The 18,114-nt window shown below is 38.8% G+C and overlaps 1 protein-coding gene across 4 annotated transcripts in view; it reads left to right on the top strand.

Annotated features, from left to right (window-relative positions):
* The window catches only part of map2k4a (mitogen-activated protein kinase kinase 4a), a 176,067-nt gene extending 160,668 nt beyond the window's left edge, over positions 1–15,399 (top strand). For all 4 annotated transcript variants that reach the window (XM_072558300.1, XM_072558298.1, XM_072558301.1 and 1 more), the window contains 4 exons: positions 5,266–5,343; positions 5,440–5,588; positions 9,620–9,665; positions 12,991–15,399. In XM_072558300.1, coding sequence (XP_072414401.1) covers positions 5,266–5,343; positions 5,440–5,588; positions 9,620–9,665; positions 12,991–13,104 — 387 coding nt within the window. In that variant the 3' untranslated portion in view covers positions 13,105–15,399. The remainder of the gene's footprint in view (positions 1–5,265; positions 5,344–5,439; positions 5,589–9,619; positions 9,666–12,990) is intronic.
* Positions 15,400–18,114: the final 2,715 nt, after the last annotated feature.

Raw genomic sequence — 18,114 nt, 5'->3', positions numbered from 1 at the left:
TATCCAGGGAAGTAGAGAGGATTTTGAACTGAATAATAGGGGCAAGGATCAAATTTGAAATATGTGGTCAGGTAAAGAGTAGAGTCAAGGCCAAAGAGAGAGAGATTAATGTAGGAAAAGATAAACCGATCATGACAGGAAGAGATATATAAAGAGATGTACAAAAACGGTGAAGGGCTAAACCCAAAGTCTGTATATTTGAATGCATCTGGCATTTGAAACAAAGCAAATGAACAGCAAAAATAAAAATGAAAACATTTGAATTGTAAGTGCCTATTTAAAAGTGATCTAATTATACATTTCTAATGAGACTTGTTTCTGACTTTCAGTAGTGTTTTCTCGACTAAATATTGCTTAAATAGACAGACAAACTGAAATTACTGCAAATGTGCAGGGTTGGTGGTGGGATGGAGGGCAGAAGGAGAGTGTAATCACAGCTGTCATTTATATTTGAAGGTCACCCAAAAATGAAGTCATTTTCAAACCATGGTGTGCTTGCCTCATAAGTAGCTTATTTAAAAGGCTGATCCTAGCTGATGTAATCTCAGTAAAAGAGCATGTATTCCTTTTAGTCATTATACCTGTTAGATGATGCAGTGGTTTTCTTTCATTTGTATTGTTGAAATTTTAGCTATTTATACTTCCCATGGTGTCATGGAATTGTACAGCATGGAAACAGACCCTTCAGTCCAACACATCCATGCTGACCTGATATCCTAAACTGATCTAGTCCCAATTGGCATGTCCTTCTAAACCCTTCCTATTAATGTAGCCATCCATATGCCTTTGAAATACTGTAATTGTACCAGCCTCCTCCACTTCCTCTGGCAGCTCAATGCATATACGCACTACCCTCTTCATGGAAACGTTGTCCCTTAGGTCCCTTTTTATATCTTTCCCCTCTCCCCTCTCAATTCAAACCTATGCCCTCTAGTTTTGGGCTCCCCCAACCTGGGAAAAATGATGTTGACTATTCACCATATCCGTGTCCATCATGGTTTTATAAACTAATATAAGGTCACCCCTCACCTTCCAACACTGAAGTAAAAATAGCCTCAGTCCTTGTCTCTTCCTATAGCTCAAACCATCTAACTCCAGTAATATCCTTGTTAATCTTTTCTGAACACTTTCAAATTTAATAACATAATTTCTGTAGCAGGGAGACCAGAATTGGACGCAATATTCTAAAAGTGGCTTAACCAATGTCCTGTATAGCCACAACATGACCTCCCAATTCATATGCTCAATGTTCTGACCAATAAAAGCAAGTATACCAAACACCAGCTTCACTATCCTGTCTACTTGTGACTCCACCATCAAGGGACTATGAACCTGCACGCCACTGTCTCTCTGTTCAGGACCTCTCCCCAGGATGCTACCTTTAAGTGTATAAGTCCTGCCCTGATTTGCCTTAACAAAATACAACACCTCCTATTTCTCTAAATTAAGCTCCATCTGTCACCCCTTGGCCCATCGGTCCATTTGATCGAGTTCCCATTGAACTCTGAGATAACCTCGTTCGCTTTCGTTGCTCCACCAATTTTGGCGTCATCTGCAAACTTATTAATCATATCTCCTATGATCACATCCAAATCCTTTTATATAAATTTTGAAAAGCAGAGAAACCAGCATTGATCTTTGTGGCACACTGGTGGTTCCAGGTCTTCAGTCTGAAAAATAACTCTTCTACCATCAGCCTCTGTCTCCTATCTTGGAGCCAATTTTGTATCTAAATGGTAGCTGTACCTGGTTTCCATGTGATATAACCTTGAAAACTCATTGTTTTTCTCTGAGCTTGACTGAAAGCTGAAAATAATCAGATTTTAAACTATTGAAGTTGGAAGCACTACCTGTGCTCTCAACTTGCCTTGCACAAAACAGCTGATTTACCCAACTTTTCTTCCATACTATCTGTGACTGCAGATAGGCCCAGCTCCCTCTTTAAATATTGCACCCCCCCCCCCATGTGATTTGCTGTTTGAGTGCACGTCACTGAATAGTCTTGGAACATTTTATGATATTGAATGATGCATAATGCACGTAGTTGTAAACTCTTGGAATGGTAAAGGCAAGTATATTCCTCTAGTTTGTACTAATCTATGACTTTTAGAGAAGCCTAGTCCTTGCAGTTTTGAACACTTGCCTTGGGAAAAGAGACTTCTGGCTAAGCTGGTAACTGACAAACGTGAACAATAATTGCAATAGCGTGAATTTGCAAAGCAGGCTTCTGTTAATTACAGGGACTAGGAAAAAGTGAGGACTGCAGATGCTGGAGAGTCAGAGTCAAAAATTGTGGCCCTGGAAAAGCACAGGTCAGGCAGCATCCGATGAGCAGGAGCTTCACCATTTCAGGCGGAAGGGCTTATGCCCGAATTGTCAACTCTCCTACTCGGATGCTGCCTGACCTGCTGTGCTTTTCCAGTGCCACGCTTTTCAACTGCTGTTAATTATAGTCAATATGATGGACTGTTTGAGTGCATGTCCATTCAACTCCATTAAAGAGGTCTAGTGATAGCAGTTTGCCACAGAATTCGGTATCCATGCTCCCTGTGCATGGTGGCTACCTGATGTGCTATCTACAGAATGTACTGTAGCAACCCAGCAGATCCTCTTTGTGTACACCTCTTGGTTCTGTAAGTTCCATTAGAGAATGATGTCAGTGTCAAGACAACATGCATCATCTGACTCTTAGAAAGGCCCATCATACCACCTTCAACTAAGGCACATGACTGATTAGCCGTAGGACCTTCCCGTTGATTGGGGACCCCAAATAGCAGCTGAGAGCAGCTGGCAGCCTGGTTAATTAGTAGCTCCTATGGTCATATGGCTGCTGCCAGTAAAACACCCACATGCGGCCTGGATGTTTGCAGGATCCTTGACCAGAGATAAATGGTGGAGTGGGGAGCCCTGTCGAAAGGGAATGTGGGACTAACCGGGTCAGCAGCAAGACTAGTAGCTGCCTCCTTTCCATCGACCAGGTTTCAATTGGGCATTGAATACCTTTTGAACCAGGGACCTTTGTGCCAGGATGTTTATAAATAGATGTGCCATGATTTGCTTGTTCACCCTCATGAATGCCACCAGCTGTGCTTGCAGTCCTTAAGTGAGCAGGGCCCAAATTAGCAGGGAGGCCATCAAAGAGTTTCCTTGCAGCCCCAGAAACGCTTCAGTTAACATTACTGTTGTCTGCTTAACTTCTCCTCTCCATCACCACCCTCCATCCCACCACACTGGCAACACCAAAGAAAACATTACATAGGCTTTTTAACCAGTGGAAAACAATTTGAAAAACTGTAGTGCAAAGTTGGATTGTCTTGCCATTCTTTCTGTAACTATTTCAAAATAATGTATGGATTGAGTAATATTCCTTCACAGTACTCTTCGTTTCATTTTAACTTTCATGTATTGCATATGCAATCTAGAGGAACTCCACCAAATTAAGGATTATGTCAGCTTGTGAAACTTTGAAGACAGTGACCTGAAAACCATAAGAAAATTAGTTTTTTTTAATGAAAGCCATTAAAGTTATTTGGTAAGCTTTAAAGAAAGATATCAATATTAAAGTCTCTTCCTGCAATGCTACAATTCTGAAATAAATTAATTCAATGTTTAGTAGTGGCTTGTCTGTTCAGATTGAGGAGAGTTTTGGCCAGATGTAAGGATAATGGGGCACTATTTATTATTTTAAACAAATGAGAAAGCCTTGGTGGAAGGGGGTTCTGGGGGGTGGTTGAGTGTTGGGCGTTGTTGTTTATACATCAAAGTCTCAACTGTACTTAACTGGTAAATGTAAATAATACATGTTTTCAAAACTGGCATATTGAGAGTCAGTTGTTCAGAGAGAAAAAGATGAGTAAGTGATCATGGTTTAATATGTGTGATTACTATAGCAACTCAGTGTGTGTTATTGAAATTTTCCTTGCAAATAAAGGCATCCGAACCTTTTAAGTACAATTGTAATGTTGCCTTCTGAATTATTAAAGAAAATTGCCCATTTATTAAGATGTTAGAAGAACGCAGAATGTTTGTTAGTATCGGGGTAGGGGAGAATAAGGCTGCATTCATAGCCCAATGTTTTTTATTCAGCATTTAGCTATGGCAGTAGAGTACTTTGGTTTATAAAATGCATACTTAGACCTCATTTGTATTCTGAACAGCACAGTTTAAATTGGTGTACGTGGTTAATTGGTATGTTACAAATTGAAGCCCAACCAGTTTCTGAACTAGGGGTAGGACTAGAATGCAAGCATTTTAGGAAATATGATCAAGTTTCAAATAGCACTGCAATTATTACAATGCCTTTGTGTGTAAATTAAACAGCTTAAAGCTTAGTATGTGGCTCTGAAAGTATATGTTCTGATTAATTGTTTAAGAGCATGAGTTAGCTTACTATATTTGGTATTGCAAGTTCTAGGTATGTTTATGTTTCAGATTATTGGGAAGGCACATCTGCTACCTGAAAGGATTTTAAATTAGTTGGCTCAGGTCCACTATGCAAAAATGGGTACAAATTAGAAGCATTTACAGATGTCAGAAGGATGCTTGGTCTGAGGATAGAGTTCAAACGTTTCCTGTAGGGAATGCCCTGATAATGTTTGGATTCAGAGAGGATGCTTTTTCGTTCTATAATTAACTCACTTCGTGTCAAATATAGAAGTGTATTACAGTCCACCACAATACGGTTAAATGTACCTGAGTTTGTGCAATCTATCTCCAGTGGTACTTCTGCAATTCTGATGTTGCAGAACTGTAGCACTTAAAGAATGGGTGTTTAAAGTTGTCTAGACCACATTTGCAACATTGTAATTCCATGAGCCGTACAACCAAATATCTCTTGAGTTATGAAATGAGAGATACAGTATAATCAAGCGTATCACAAATTCTGGTAATGTTTTTGCACAATCCATTTGATTTTCTGTACCAACAGGCTTCGGGTTTGTGTTTATCTGCAGAGTTTTTGATTTGAGTCATTCCCGTAATGGCCTAGCTGAAGGCATGGTGCTCTCCTCTGAGTGAGAAAACAAAACCAAAGGAAAAGACAACCCCAACAATTGTATGCAATTCAGATTAAATTATCCAGTGTGTTATCCTGAAGAATGCAGTTATATTTCTTAAGAAATTGGGCAAGATGTATTTTCTAATGGGAGAAAGTAATTTGAACAATTAACATCAATAAATGTTTCCCTCTCCTTTTTCTCTCCTCCAATTCTGCTGTCTCTCCCTGTCTCTCTCTTCCTCTCTTTCCCCCCCCCCCCTTCAAAAAAGCCTGAAAGAATAGATCCAAGTGCTTCAAGACAAGGCTACGATGTCCGATCAGATGTTTGGAGTTTGGGAATCACATTAGTAAGTAATATGCCTGTTAGCACTGTAAGATGTTAAGTTAAATCAGTGTGCTGAAAATGAAGTCTGTAGTAACTTCAATTTTTTACTGTTTTCTAGTATGAACTAGCCACTGGACGATTCCCTTATCCAAAATGGAACAGTGTATTTGATCAACTAACCCAGGTAGTAAAAGGAGATCCCCCACAGCTTTGCAACTCTGAGGAGAGAGCATTTTCTCCCAGCTTCATCAACTTTGTTAACTTGTGGTAAGAATGAAGCAGATTAGTTAATTGCAAATAAGATGTTTCATTCACCAAGTACCACCTTATTTGAGTACTTTCTGCACTTTCCTGTCACTCTTTATACTTGTATATTTATCAGACAGGCTACCAAGGTTGGTGTGTGGTTATTGCAGATGTTGTGTAGCCATGTCTTTTCAGTACCATCCATCCAGCAGCTCCACGGTTCAGGCAACCAATACTTGTACATGGCCGTCACCAGTTTCCCATCATATCTCTGCTTCATTATTCACACCTTATGGATAATAGTATTGCCTTTGACTTCTGAAAGAACTAAAAGTTTTGAAACCAAGAAAGGAGCTTTTGCCATTCTGGGGTGTTCTGCTATGAAGTTATCAGGATGTGGAATATCTTTTTTTCAGATTTTTGTATGTGCATTTAAATAGTAATTTCATTCTGTACTGGGCTAGCCATTTAACCCACCTGTTTAAATTGAAGTAAATACTCAAATGGAATGAAGTTGAGGTTAAGACATTAAGGTTATACTCCGATCCGAGCCTGTACAAGTAAAACATAAAAACTGCACTTTACTAATCCCACCCTCTGCTTTCCTTACCCTGTCAGTCCTCTGGACCCAACTTATTTCCACTTCATTTTCAAATTACCAGTATCCATATCTAAGCATTTCATTTAACAATATCTCTCTGTTGCACTATGTAGGAGCATTAACCATTTTGATTTGTTTATTGCAACCGTGAGGTAAGAAAACTGCCATCTTAGCCTCTGGCATAACTTCAATTTTATGAATATCATGAATTACTGAAAATAATGTTTTTGGCAACTTTTGCTTTCTGGTCGAACATGATGAGAGCTTTCTGTGATGCTGTTTAATTTAAATTTTTTACTTACACGATACTTAGGAATTTCAATTCACTATGTATTTTCAAAATGTTTATTTAAAAAGACACGTGCAAGATTGTTGCATGAATCCTGAGGTATACAGCTCATTTAGAGATTTTTGACCTACAAGAATTCTAGGGGAGAGATATAATGCTCCAGAAATAAGGCTCCAATAAGCAATGATCTATCTTAATGGAAGAATTGGATCCATTTCTGCACCTGTTTTGTGTGCTCTTAAAATTAAACACTTTTTAGGCAAATGAAAATCTGTTCTGCAGATTCAGAACTAGGAAAGATAGAGGTCAGCTATAAAGTGCATGTTAACTTTGCCATTAAAATGATTCCGTATATTTAAGTGAAGATCTTAAGATTTCTTTTTGCAAGCAGTTTGCATGTGTTCAATGCAGCCGCTGATATTTTTATGTTCCAGTTTTGCTGTTTATTGCTCTTAAACCAGCCCTGAACTCTGAAGAATGAACCTGTATTAGATTTTGCTGCCACCTGGTGGTCTGTCAAGGTTTGAGGTTTGGGATTCATTTACCAATAATAGGATGGAATAATTGGCACAAACTCAAAAATTGGCATCAAAATTGTAGCCTGTGCATGCACACATGACTGTTCAGCAATAGAAGTCCTTAAGCATGAATTTGTGCATGTATAGTCGATGTCACAACAGTCTGTTCATAATCACATTACACCAGTTGTATGGGTGCATAAGGTATTACAGAGGCTATAGTTCCACATGTCAGAGGAGTCTGGCTGAGAATCCAGGAATGTGGGTGAAGATCTGGAGCAGTGGCTTAGGCTACAAGGATAGGCTAGGAGTGAAAGCAATGCTCATGAAAGTAATACCAGCCATTGAGCAGTGCAGCTGATGAGCTGTTAATGGTGAGTGAGGGAGTGAAAACAGCTTCAAACTGTGAATGCTCCAGGGCTGGCTAAATAGGCCATCCTTCCAGATGGAAGGCAGGTGCAACAGTCCGTAGACAGTGACATAGCATGGAAGAGGATATAACTGGGGTCGGGAGGGTCCTTGTGTTAGTTGATTTCCCAAGGCAAGATGGGAAGTATATATGGAGTCAATGGATGGAAAGCTGGGTTTGTGATGGTTAGGCTACTTGAACCGCATTGTGACATGATGGAAGTGCTCCCACAATGCTGTCAGGCAGGAAGTTCTAAGGTTCTGACAATGAAGGAAGGAACTAAAACAAAGTCAGTTGGTGGGTGTCTTACAATGATAAACCTCCCATACACTGGCCATTCTTATCCTTCTAGTTGATTGGTCACAAATTTTCAAGGTGCTGCCAAAGATTTTCTCGCAGAATCAGAGTTGTTACGGCGCCATTAATGCAATGCAATGCAATACAATACAGCACAGAAAAAGGCCATTCAGCCAACCGATCCTTATTTAGAATTACTACTTATTACCCATTTATGGTTTTGACCCCTCTGTTCACCACTTGTTCATGTGTATGTCAAGATACACCTTAAATGTTGCTAATATTTCCACCACCTTCACTGGCAGTGCATTCCAGGCACCCACCACCTTCTGCATGAAACATTTTACCAACCCTTCCTCCCCAACCACCCTTTCCTCCCCAACCACCCCTTCTCACCTTGATCCTGTCCATGCCCTCTTGTCATTGACTTTTCCAGACCAGATCATTTGTTTTTATTTATATTATAAACAACAGGGGTAACAGCACTGATCCTGATGTAATACCCTAGTTACGGATCTCCAATCTGAAAAGCACCCCTCTATAGAAGACTACTGTCTTCTATGAGCAAGTTAGTTTTGTACCCATCTAGCCAGCTCACCCCAGATCCTATGAGACTGTAACTTCTGTACCACCCTGCCATAAAATATGTTATTTAATCCCTTTTGAATATGGTGACTAGTCCAGGCCTTTTCCTCAGGGATAGGGGAGTCCAAAACTAGAGGGCATATGTTTAAGGTGAGGGGGAAAGATTTAAAAGGGGCAACTTATTTCATGCAGAGGGTGGTGCGTGTATGGAATGAATGCCAGGAAGTGGTGGAGGTTGACACAATTACAATATTTAAAAGGTGCCTGGATGAGTGTATAAATAGGAAGTGTTTAGAGAGATATTGGCCAAATGCTGGCAACTGGGACTAGATTAACTTAGGATACTGGTCAGCATGGACGAGTTGGACCAAAGGGTCTGTTTCAGTGTTGTACGTCACTATGACTGTATGTTGACAATATCCACTGCCTTTCAGTCATTCTTGTCACCTCTTCATAAACCTCAATGAAGTTGGTGAGACATGGCCTTCCCTGCACAAACACGTGCTGCCTGTCATGAAGTGCATTTGCTTCCAATTGTGATTAAATACTGTCTCGCAGTATCTTCTCTAAAGACTTCCCTACTGCTGGCATCAGGCTCACCGGCTTGTAATTACCCGGATTATCTCTGTTTCCCGTTTTAAAGGAATAACATTAGTCATTCAGAGGCCAAAGAGGAGGCAAAGATATCTGTTAAGGCCCCAGCTATTTCCTTTCTTGCCCCTCTCAGTATCTTGGGATAGATCCAAACCAGCCCTACAACTTGTCTACCTTAAATGTATTTCAAGACACACGCCGCTTCCTCCCCCATTATGTTAACATGCCTGAGAGTATTCATACACCTTTCCCTTAACCCTTGAGTGTACTTACTCTTTTCCCAGCATCCTCTTGCTCCTAGCAAATGTATAAAATGCCTTGGGATTCTTCTTACCCCCTGCTGGCCAAGGACATTCCATAGCCTCTTTTAGTCCTCCTAACTCTGTTTGAGCTCCTTCCTCTTTCTTTATTTGACGTATCAATTTTGCTCTCTAAATGAGCATTATGATTTGGTGCCATTCTTTTGCCTTTACCCCGTAACTTGCATGTGAAATAATATGCCAGTAATATCTCAAGGTCAGTCTTGAAGGGTCATCAGACAAACTGCAATATAAGATCTTTGACATCTGTATATTTCAAAGTTGGAATCTTCAGAAGGAATTTGGAAGTGCGGATGGATGTAATTGGGAGAGGATGTAGTGATCTCCATAAATGGTCAATAATACATGCTGGGTAACCAAATTTTGATTTGACATCAATGGAATATACTATACAGTTTGTGTCTGTATTACTGTATGTAATATTTTGTTTCTCTTCTAGCCTTACAAAGGATGAGTCCAAAAGGCCAAAGTATAAAGAGCTTCTGGTGAGTTTAAATTGTTTTATATAGCAACTTCTGCTCAATTCCTAAATTTCCATTCTGTTTAGTGTGGGAGCCAATGGCTTATATCAAATACATATTGCATCTTATAATTTCAATACATGCCTTATTCTCAAAATAGTGAATGATTAGCCATCATGGTGATATGTGAATAGCTCAGTTAGCATTTATATAAAATAGAGACCACCCACATTGTAAAATTGCAGTTTGTAGTACAGAATTTTTGTTTTGCCTTGTAATCTTGTAGCTTTAAGGTTGCTTTAAAAAAAAAGTAACCATATGCAATTGTCTGCTAAACTTAGTCCTATTCTCAATTCATATGAAGAGAAAGTCAATATTCGTAAGTCCTCTATGAAAGAAAGTTTGCAGTGCTATTACATAAATAGGATAGTATGCAACAAAAGTCATTTTTTTGCAGATCAGAAACCATGTGCATGACTATCATATTCTTTTACTCAGTCCAATAATGCAGCCGTACCATGCTGTTTGACCACATTAACCAAAGGAGATGATTTTGAAAACTCTCCAATTAAGTCACTAACAATGTGTTTAACTTTACCAAATGCTTCACAAGTGTGTGATGAAATAATGTTTTACACCAGGGCATATAAAAAGAATTTCGCACCGGGTGACCAACACATTTAATGAAGAGGTAGAGATTTGTTTGGAATCCAGGATCTCTCAATATAGTTGATAAAAAGCTGCTAAATACCTCTCCAAAATAGTCAAAGCAACAAAGGGTAATCCCATACTGGTACATTTGTTCAAGCACTTCAAAGACAGATTTCTTCTGGAAATCACTTTTTTTGCAGTAACTGGGTAATCAGAATATGAGTTACCTTTACCACTGAGAACAATAAGTATTGTTCTTGATATTTTAGCCACAACAGCAAAACATGTATCTGGCATGGGACTGAAAATTTGCACATGAACCAGTCAAACACATCTGATCAAGTAGTGACAATGCAGCAATGCCAGCTACCTTCTCAAAGTCTAACATCATCTCCCAACTACTTTGTGTATACTTATTTTCTTTCCTGGTTCTAAAGTAAAATCTCAACCTGATCAGTTGTAAATACAGGAAAAGGTCCTCTCTCCTTTGCATGTATACCGGTAGATCTGTTGATTGTTTGATTGCTGTATGATAAATCCTTGATTCTGTAATAACTCCTGCTCCCTGATTGCAATTCTTAGTGCAGTGATAAAAGAGAAAGCAAAATGTTTGATGATGGATAAATTAAACAAATTAAGTAGCAATATTGTGACCTATTGACATTTGTTTGTTTTGGGCATGCACACCAAACAGTTGCTGATTTGAGCTAAAAGTTTCTACCTTTTCTATGTTCTTGCTTTGTTGAATAGTCTTCATTCTAACATTTGAGGACATCCTAAATTTTGAGGTGTCTTGAAATAACCTGGTTGTGATTGAACTTGTCATTTGTCAGTGAATGGAGGAAGTTGGAGGTAGTATTGTGAATATTGTGCATGTGGCCTTTCACAGGATATTCAAAGGTGTTCCATATACTTGGCTGGCTAGCAAGATTAAAATGGCAACTGAGAATTGGAACTGGGTAATGGTAAATATGTCTTTTGGTGTGAAAGGGCATACTCTGGTGTCACCACAACGATTGGTCCCAAGACCACTGCTATTTGTAACCTATATTTTTGAATTAGGCCTGGGTTTATAGGTCATAAATGCAAATGTAAAGAGTAAGGAAGGTAATATAGAGAGACTTTTGAAATGGGCAGACATACAGCAGATTAAATTTCATGTGTAAAAGTGTTAAATTATGTGTTTTGGATGGAAGCAGGGTGTCACAAACCACATAGTGAATCTTTCGGGAATCTGCGTTGTATTTATACACCTATTTGGCAGAGGCCATTAAGGTTGCAGTTTTATTTTGAAAATTATATGTGGAATCCTTAGCTTTATGTTTAGTACAAAAATTGTTGTAAATCATTGTTATGCCTCACCTGGAATATTGAGTCCAAATCTAGGAAGATTATCAAGGCCATTGAAGAAGTGCAGAGAACATTTGCTGGAATGGTACCAGGGATGAGACACTAGCAAAACTGGAGTACTTCTCGTCCAAGTGAAGGTGGTTAAGAGATTTGATTTGAATGTTTGAACTGTGAATAGTTTTGATCGAATAATTAAGGAAAGACTGTTTCCAGTGGCAGAAGCTAATCAAAGGACACAGCTTTAAGGAACTGGCAAAAATGCAATTCGTTTTGAACTGAATGCACTGCTTGAATTGGTGGTGTAATTAGATTCAGTAATTTTCACAAGGCCACTGAATAAATATTTGGTGGGTGGAATGGGGCATAGAAATGGTAGATACATATATCATAGAAATGAAGGGAGGCAGTGGCCTAATGGTATTATCACTAGAATGTTAATCCAAAAACCCAAAACATGTTCTTTGGGTGCAGGCTCAAGTCCCACCAGTGTGGATGGTGGAATTTCAAATCAATAAACATCTGGGAATTGAGTCTTAATGATGATCTGGGCAGCTAGAGTTGGGCAATAAATGCTGACCTGGCCAGTGATACCAACATACCATGGATGAGTTGAATAAAAAAACTATTGCGACTTGTAGAGGGTCAGTAACCAGCGAGCAGGAGGTTTAGAGGGGGTTTGAAGTTTTCTTTCTACCCAGAGGGTGGTAGGTATCTGGAACTCTCTGCCTAAAAGGATGGTAGAGGTGCAAACTCGCAGACATTTAGGTTGTATTTAGATGACCACTTACAATACCATAGCATACAAGTCTATGGATGGAAAATGGGATTAGAATTGTTGGATGCTTGATGACCAGCACGGACAGGCTGAGCTGAGCAGATTTGTTCAGTGCTGTAAAAAACATTCTGTGACTCTAATTTGCAGGGCAATGGGGAAAGCCATGGCAAAGAGGCTAAATTGTTAGCTTTCAAAGACCTGACATGGAGCCAAGTGGTCATCTGTGCTTTATTGTTCTATGATTAGCTAATTGATCTCCGGTTAAGTTCTTCTATACCTTGTTTAAAGTTATACTGATGCAAGTCTCCTCATCCGACTGAGCATACCCAGGAAAAGCTCATGGTCGGTGCTGCTGAAAGCCCAAGCTCCCTTTCCACATTGTCAATGCATGAATTTTTCTGTTAAATGATGAATGTGAATCTTCATAAACTGCAGTAGAAGTGTTAGCATTGGACTAGTGTTATATAAAGCTAGTAATTGACTCTTGCTAAAAGACTGACTCCTGTATGTGATGGATGTTTTTGAGAAGAGTTATGCACCTAAGTGAAACATGCAATTTTTTCATTTACTCAGAAACATCCTTTCATCTTGATGTATGAAGAGCGCAGGGTGGACGTTGCAAGTTACGTTTGCAGAATCTTGGATCAAATGCCCCCGACCCCTGTTTCCCCAATGTACGTCGATTGATTCTGCTGCTGGAAAGACAGCCTTAAAACTGGCTGAAAGAAATCAAGGTGTAAAGATTTGTTTTATGACACATTGCAGTGTTTCTATTTTTAACTTGCTCAAACAGACTGTGCAATAAAAATTGGTGTTCCATTTTATCCGTGTCTGCCCACAATTGTCCATTCGAAAAGCATCCTTCTCATTGTACCCAAGTCATCAAGAGAGTTTATGTGGATCAGAGAGTGTTATTGCCTTTTCGGGTGAAAGATATGGAGACTGCCAGTGTGTTCATTTCAATCTGGATCTTGGTGGGATATTATGCAGCTGCTGGTGGGAACAGTTTGAAGCTGAAGACATTTCGACACAATACTGGGAAGACTAAGGCTCGGACTAGCTGTTCCCGCCATTGCATAGAATATTTTTAGCAGATCCCTCAAGACTCCTAAATATCTGCTTTGTCTTCAACAAAAGGGAATTTGTACACGAACAGGAAAAGTTACTCCAGTGCAGTCTCAAGCACCTTGAGGAATTTTGCTTCACAAAGTGCAATAGATTTGCTGATTTTAATTCTGTAGCTTTATAGTTAGTGTCTATCATGGAGGAAAAGAAAATCTGTATTTTACTGTTAATAAAGTTGAAATGATTTTTAAATAAAGGCATAACTGAACACTATGTCATTCACCAAAAAAAGTGTGTGGACTGAGAATTGCAAAGAAAGCAAAATTAATACAGGAAAGATTTGCTGCAAAAAGGTAATTCCCCTGAAACAGAACTTTTATATGACTTGAATGTCATTCACTGTACAATATCTTTGTAACTATTGGGAAAATTAGCCTAGGCACCTGAAGAAAGTGTTTTAATATTGTCTATTGAAATCTACAGAAAAGAAGACTGAACTATGGTGTAACTTTGGGCAGAATGCTCAAAGAGTAAAGCATGCTGGAAAAAATAAGCTTGTGTTGAAGCAACGAATGTTTTCCTGTTTGTTGATCAGTCTGTAAATGTGCACATTGATGTCTTAGGATCTTACACAAAAGCAGGCTATATATGGATTATGCAGTAAGCACCTGGCAGTGATGTTCTTAAATGTTTCCCACCGACAGCTCATATTGTGGTTCAATGTGCTATTTTTTAATCAGAAATTATTTATGCAAAAATTAATGTATACCTGTGACTGCTGTAAACCTTGAAGTTCTCCAGGTTTAACAGTGGTGTGATAACACCAATTGCCTACTAGTTTGATTTAATTATTGGTTGTACTTGTCTACTGAGGAAAATTGTTTAACGGTAAGAGGAACAAATTGCCAAGTCCAGATGCTAGGTGCAGAGTCTTCTGATTAATGCGACACCACTGTGACTTCCCTGCTGCAGAGGTGCTAAATATCTGGAAGAATTCTGTTGCTTGAGGTAGCTACAGGATGGTTTTAATTTTAGCTACACGTGATCCAGGACTTGTGCTACACAAAGAGGATTCTTTGAGAGATTCTATTTTTCATACAGTGTCTAGAGAGTGTGCTGGGTTTTTTTTTTGAGGGGTGTGATAGTTTCTTGTACGTTTTTGTAACAGACAAGTATATCCAGTAAGTATGTCCACTGTAGATCAGTAAGTCACTAAAGTTATAAAATTATGCAGAATTTTTGTTCCTCTTGTCTGCTTTCATGACTAAACACACAAGCCCATCTGCCAACCCCACCAAAAATTCCTTATGACCCACCACCAGCCTTGCTTGGCAGTTCATTAATGTGTTCAATTCTACTGGTGAAGAAGTGAACTTGATGTGAATGTCAAGGGACTTTACTTCAAACTTTTTGAGTGGAATGCCTGTAAAAATTGGCAGTTTATTCCTATATTAATCTTAGATTATAATCTATTAAGGGTGAGGAATATATTACAGTGTATCTTTAAAAAAAAAAGGTGTATAATGGTCACAAACTGTGAAAATAGAATAAGAACTGTACATTGTGAACTTCGGTTAATTTTTCTTTCCTGTACCATAGAAAATGTATAAAAATTATCAAAGCTGTTGTGCAGGGATAATGCCTTACTTGTCTGTGAAAATGGAGCTCGCTGAGTATCATCACCATTGCATTATTTTACAGAGCTCATGGATATTTCTTATCCTGTATACTGGTTTGACTTCTTCCTATATTTAAAACATTATAAATGGAATCTTAAGTGTTCATGTAATAGTTCTATACTCTTGCCTGCAGGTCAGTTGTAATAAAACTAGAACGTGACTGTGACCTTGTTCTTGTTTTGTAAGATCTGAAACACACAATTGCAAAAATAAACTCCAAATTGAAATACTGGAAAAATGCATAACTTGATATGTTCTCTTTTAAAGTACCAGACTTATGTGTTTTGTCTTCAGTCAGTCATCAGTAGCTTGTAGCTGATGCATCTGCAAAAACCTTCAATTTTAAAATTGATATGTCAATAATAAAATAATTCACAATTGGATTAAATATTTCTCTGCCAGCACGTCATGATTGCCTTTTCAAACAACAGCTATTTAGCTCACTGTATACTGATTCCTTTGAACAAAGAACTGTAAACCATTGCACTTGGCCATTGTGATAAGGAAATACTTTGTACTTGGTGTGACTGCATGGACTGCCTTATATGTGATATGCATCCAGCACAAGAGATGTAACATCTTCCAATTCATTTCCTCTATTCCCAGCTGACATGACCCAAACACTTCTAAATGAATCACTGAAATACTTTGCTGCTTAAATTGTAATCTCCTGTACATTAGAGAGAACAAATGTAGATTGAGAGATCTTTTGAGTAGCTGCTTTCAGGTCACAAATGAGGTCTTATTTTATTAGATGTTAGCTGGCCTTTTGAGTATTTCCAGCATGTTTCTCTTTACATATAAAGTCACGTGACACCAGGTTATAGTTCAACGGGTTTATTTGAAATCACAATCTTTCCAAGCATTGCTCCTTCAGTTGAAGTGGAGGGAAGTGCACAGGCACAGAATTTATAGGCGGAGAGATCATTGCAAGATAATTTCAAGTAATTAAGAGTGTCAAAAGATGGTACAAATAGTGAGTGTGGAATGTTGATAGGCTGAATAACAGGTCTTTGATCAAAAGTGTCAAACTTTGTGTTAGGTATCAACAGCTGAATAGCAAGTGGAGGGTTAACCAATTAATTGAGATAATTGCAAAATGTTAAAAATTAAGATGGTGCTAGAGACATGCAAATGCATGATTGTTCCTTAATGTCAAGACAAAGACCTTCTGGCAGAGTTGGCAATCCCCTCCAGGATTTGTTGACCACAGATGGCCTGTTCACGCTGCAGTTTGAATAGGCTACAAGTGAGCCTGCTCATCCATCACACACACGCCCCCAACCCCACTCCCAACTATTCTCCCGAACCCAAAATAAATTGAATGAAAGAGTTAACAGACAGCTGCCAGACTGATGGTTCCCAATTTGAAGCATTAACTGTTTCTGACTTCACAGATACTGCTAGATCTTTTGGTGAATATTTCCAGAATTTACTGCTTTTCCTTACTGCTGCATTGTCACTGTACCCTATTGTACAAAATTAATTTAAAACCCAGGTTATGTCAGCATAGAGATCTGTCCTATTAACATTCTCTAAGCACAGCACAATCCATTTCAGGACAATGTGAATGTCTGTTGTCTCTTAACTCCATAAACAACCATCCTCTGTATACAACTTGGGCCTAACTTGGTTAGTATAGTTATTTTTAGAAGAAAATTGGCATGTAGTAACTGTGGATTATTTAAAATTTTCTTATTTAGAGTCATAGGGATGTACAGCATATTTGCTCAATTGTTCTTGGACTTGTATCTAAGATTGAACAGTATAGTAATTATTTTTGAGACATTTATTCCTCTGAGCATATTTCTACCATTGGCATGCTTTCTATATCTAAAGGATGCAAAGAAGTTTAATGGGTAAAATTGCAGAACACTATGTGCCATATTGTTAACAAATTTGTACAGAGCACTAGACAAATATGCTCTCCAAAGTAACCTGTTTAAATAGGTAAAGGAGCAGGTGTAGGTCACATGGCCTTTCAAGCATGCTGCCTCATTCATTAAGATTGTAGCTAAACTTTACTATCATCTTCACTTTTCCCCATCACTTTAATGTTTTTCAATCATCTGGATGCAATAGATCTATCACTCAGTCTTTGATATGCTTGTTAACAGCCCTCTGGAGGTGAGCATTGCAAAGATTCACAACATTGCTGAGAACATTTCTAATTCTCAGTCTTTAAATGACCCCTGAGACTATGATTCTTTAGTTCAGGACTGTCTAGCTGAAGGGAGTAGCTTCTCAGCATCGCTTTAGGTATGTAGATAATTGGGATGCCTTCTGGGGAAGGTGGAACCTGTACATGAAGGACGGGTTGCACCTGAACAGGAAAGGCACCAATGTCCTGGGTGGAAGGTTTGCTCGAGTTGTTCAGGAGGGTTTAAACTAGTATGGCGTGGCGGCGGCGGGGCGAGGGGGGGGGGGTGGTGGGAGGGAACCTGTGCTATATACCGGTGGTGAGAGTTGATGGAGATGAGGCATTAGTAAGAGGTAGCTCAGCCAATGGGAAGGAATTTCCTGGGAAAGAACAAAGGGATCGGTTAAAGTGTGTTTGCTTTAATGCAAGGAGTATCAAGAATAGAAGTGATGAGCTTAGAGCATAGATCAGTACCTGGTGCTATCTAGACCATCAAACACAAAATTCCAATTTTTGTCCATGATATTGCCTTTCATTCTCCTAAACTGCAGTATCTACTGCTAAGTGCAAAATTTAGCCCATTATTGTAGTTGTTCAGGATAATAATGATATCCTTTCCAAAGGAGGTGAGAAAAAACTATTGAGCATATCTCCCTATCTCGTAAGTGTGTTTGTATAAGTTGTAGGTCTAATGACTGTCTTGTGCTCTGGTACTACATCTTGGTAAAGTATTAATTTTTTGTAATAGTTTTGCTGATATCTCTAGATTCGTCCAAAATATAAGGTTACAGTCCATCTGGGGCAGGATCTTGT

The sequence above is a fragment of the Chiloscyllium punctatum genome, chromosome 39, assembly GCF_047496795.1.
Source record: "Chiloscyllium punctatum isolate Juve2018m chromosome 39, sChiPun1.3, whole genome shotgun sequence".
NCBI lineage: Eukaryota > Metazoa > Chordata > Chondrichthyes > Orectolobiformes > Hemiscylliidae > Chiloscyllium > Chiloscyllium punctatum.
This window is presented reverse-complemented; position numbering and strand designations above follow the sequence as displayed.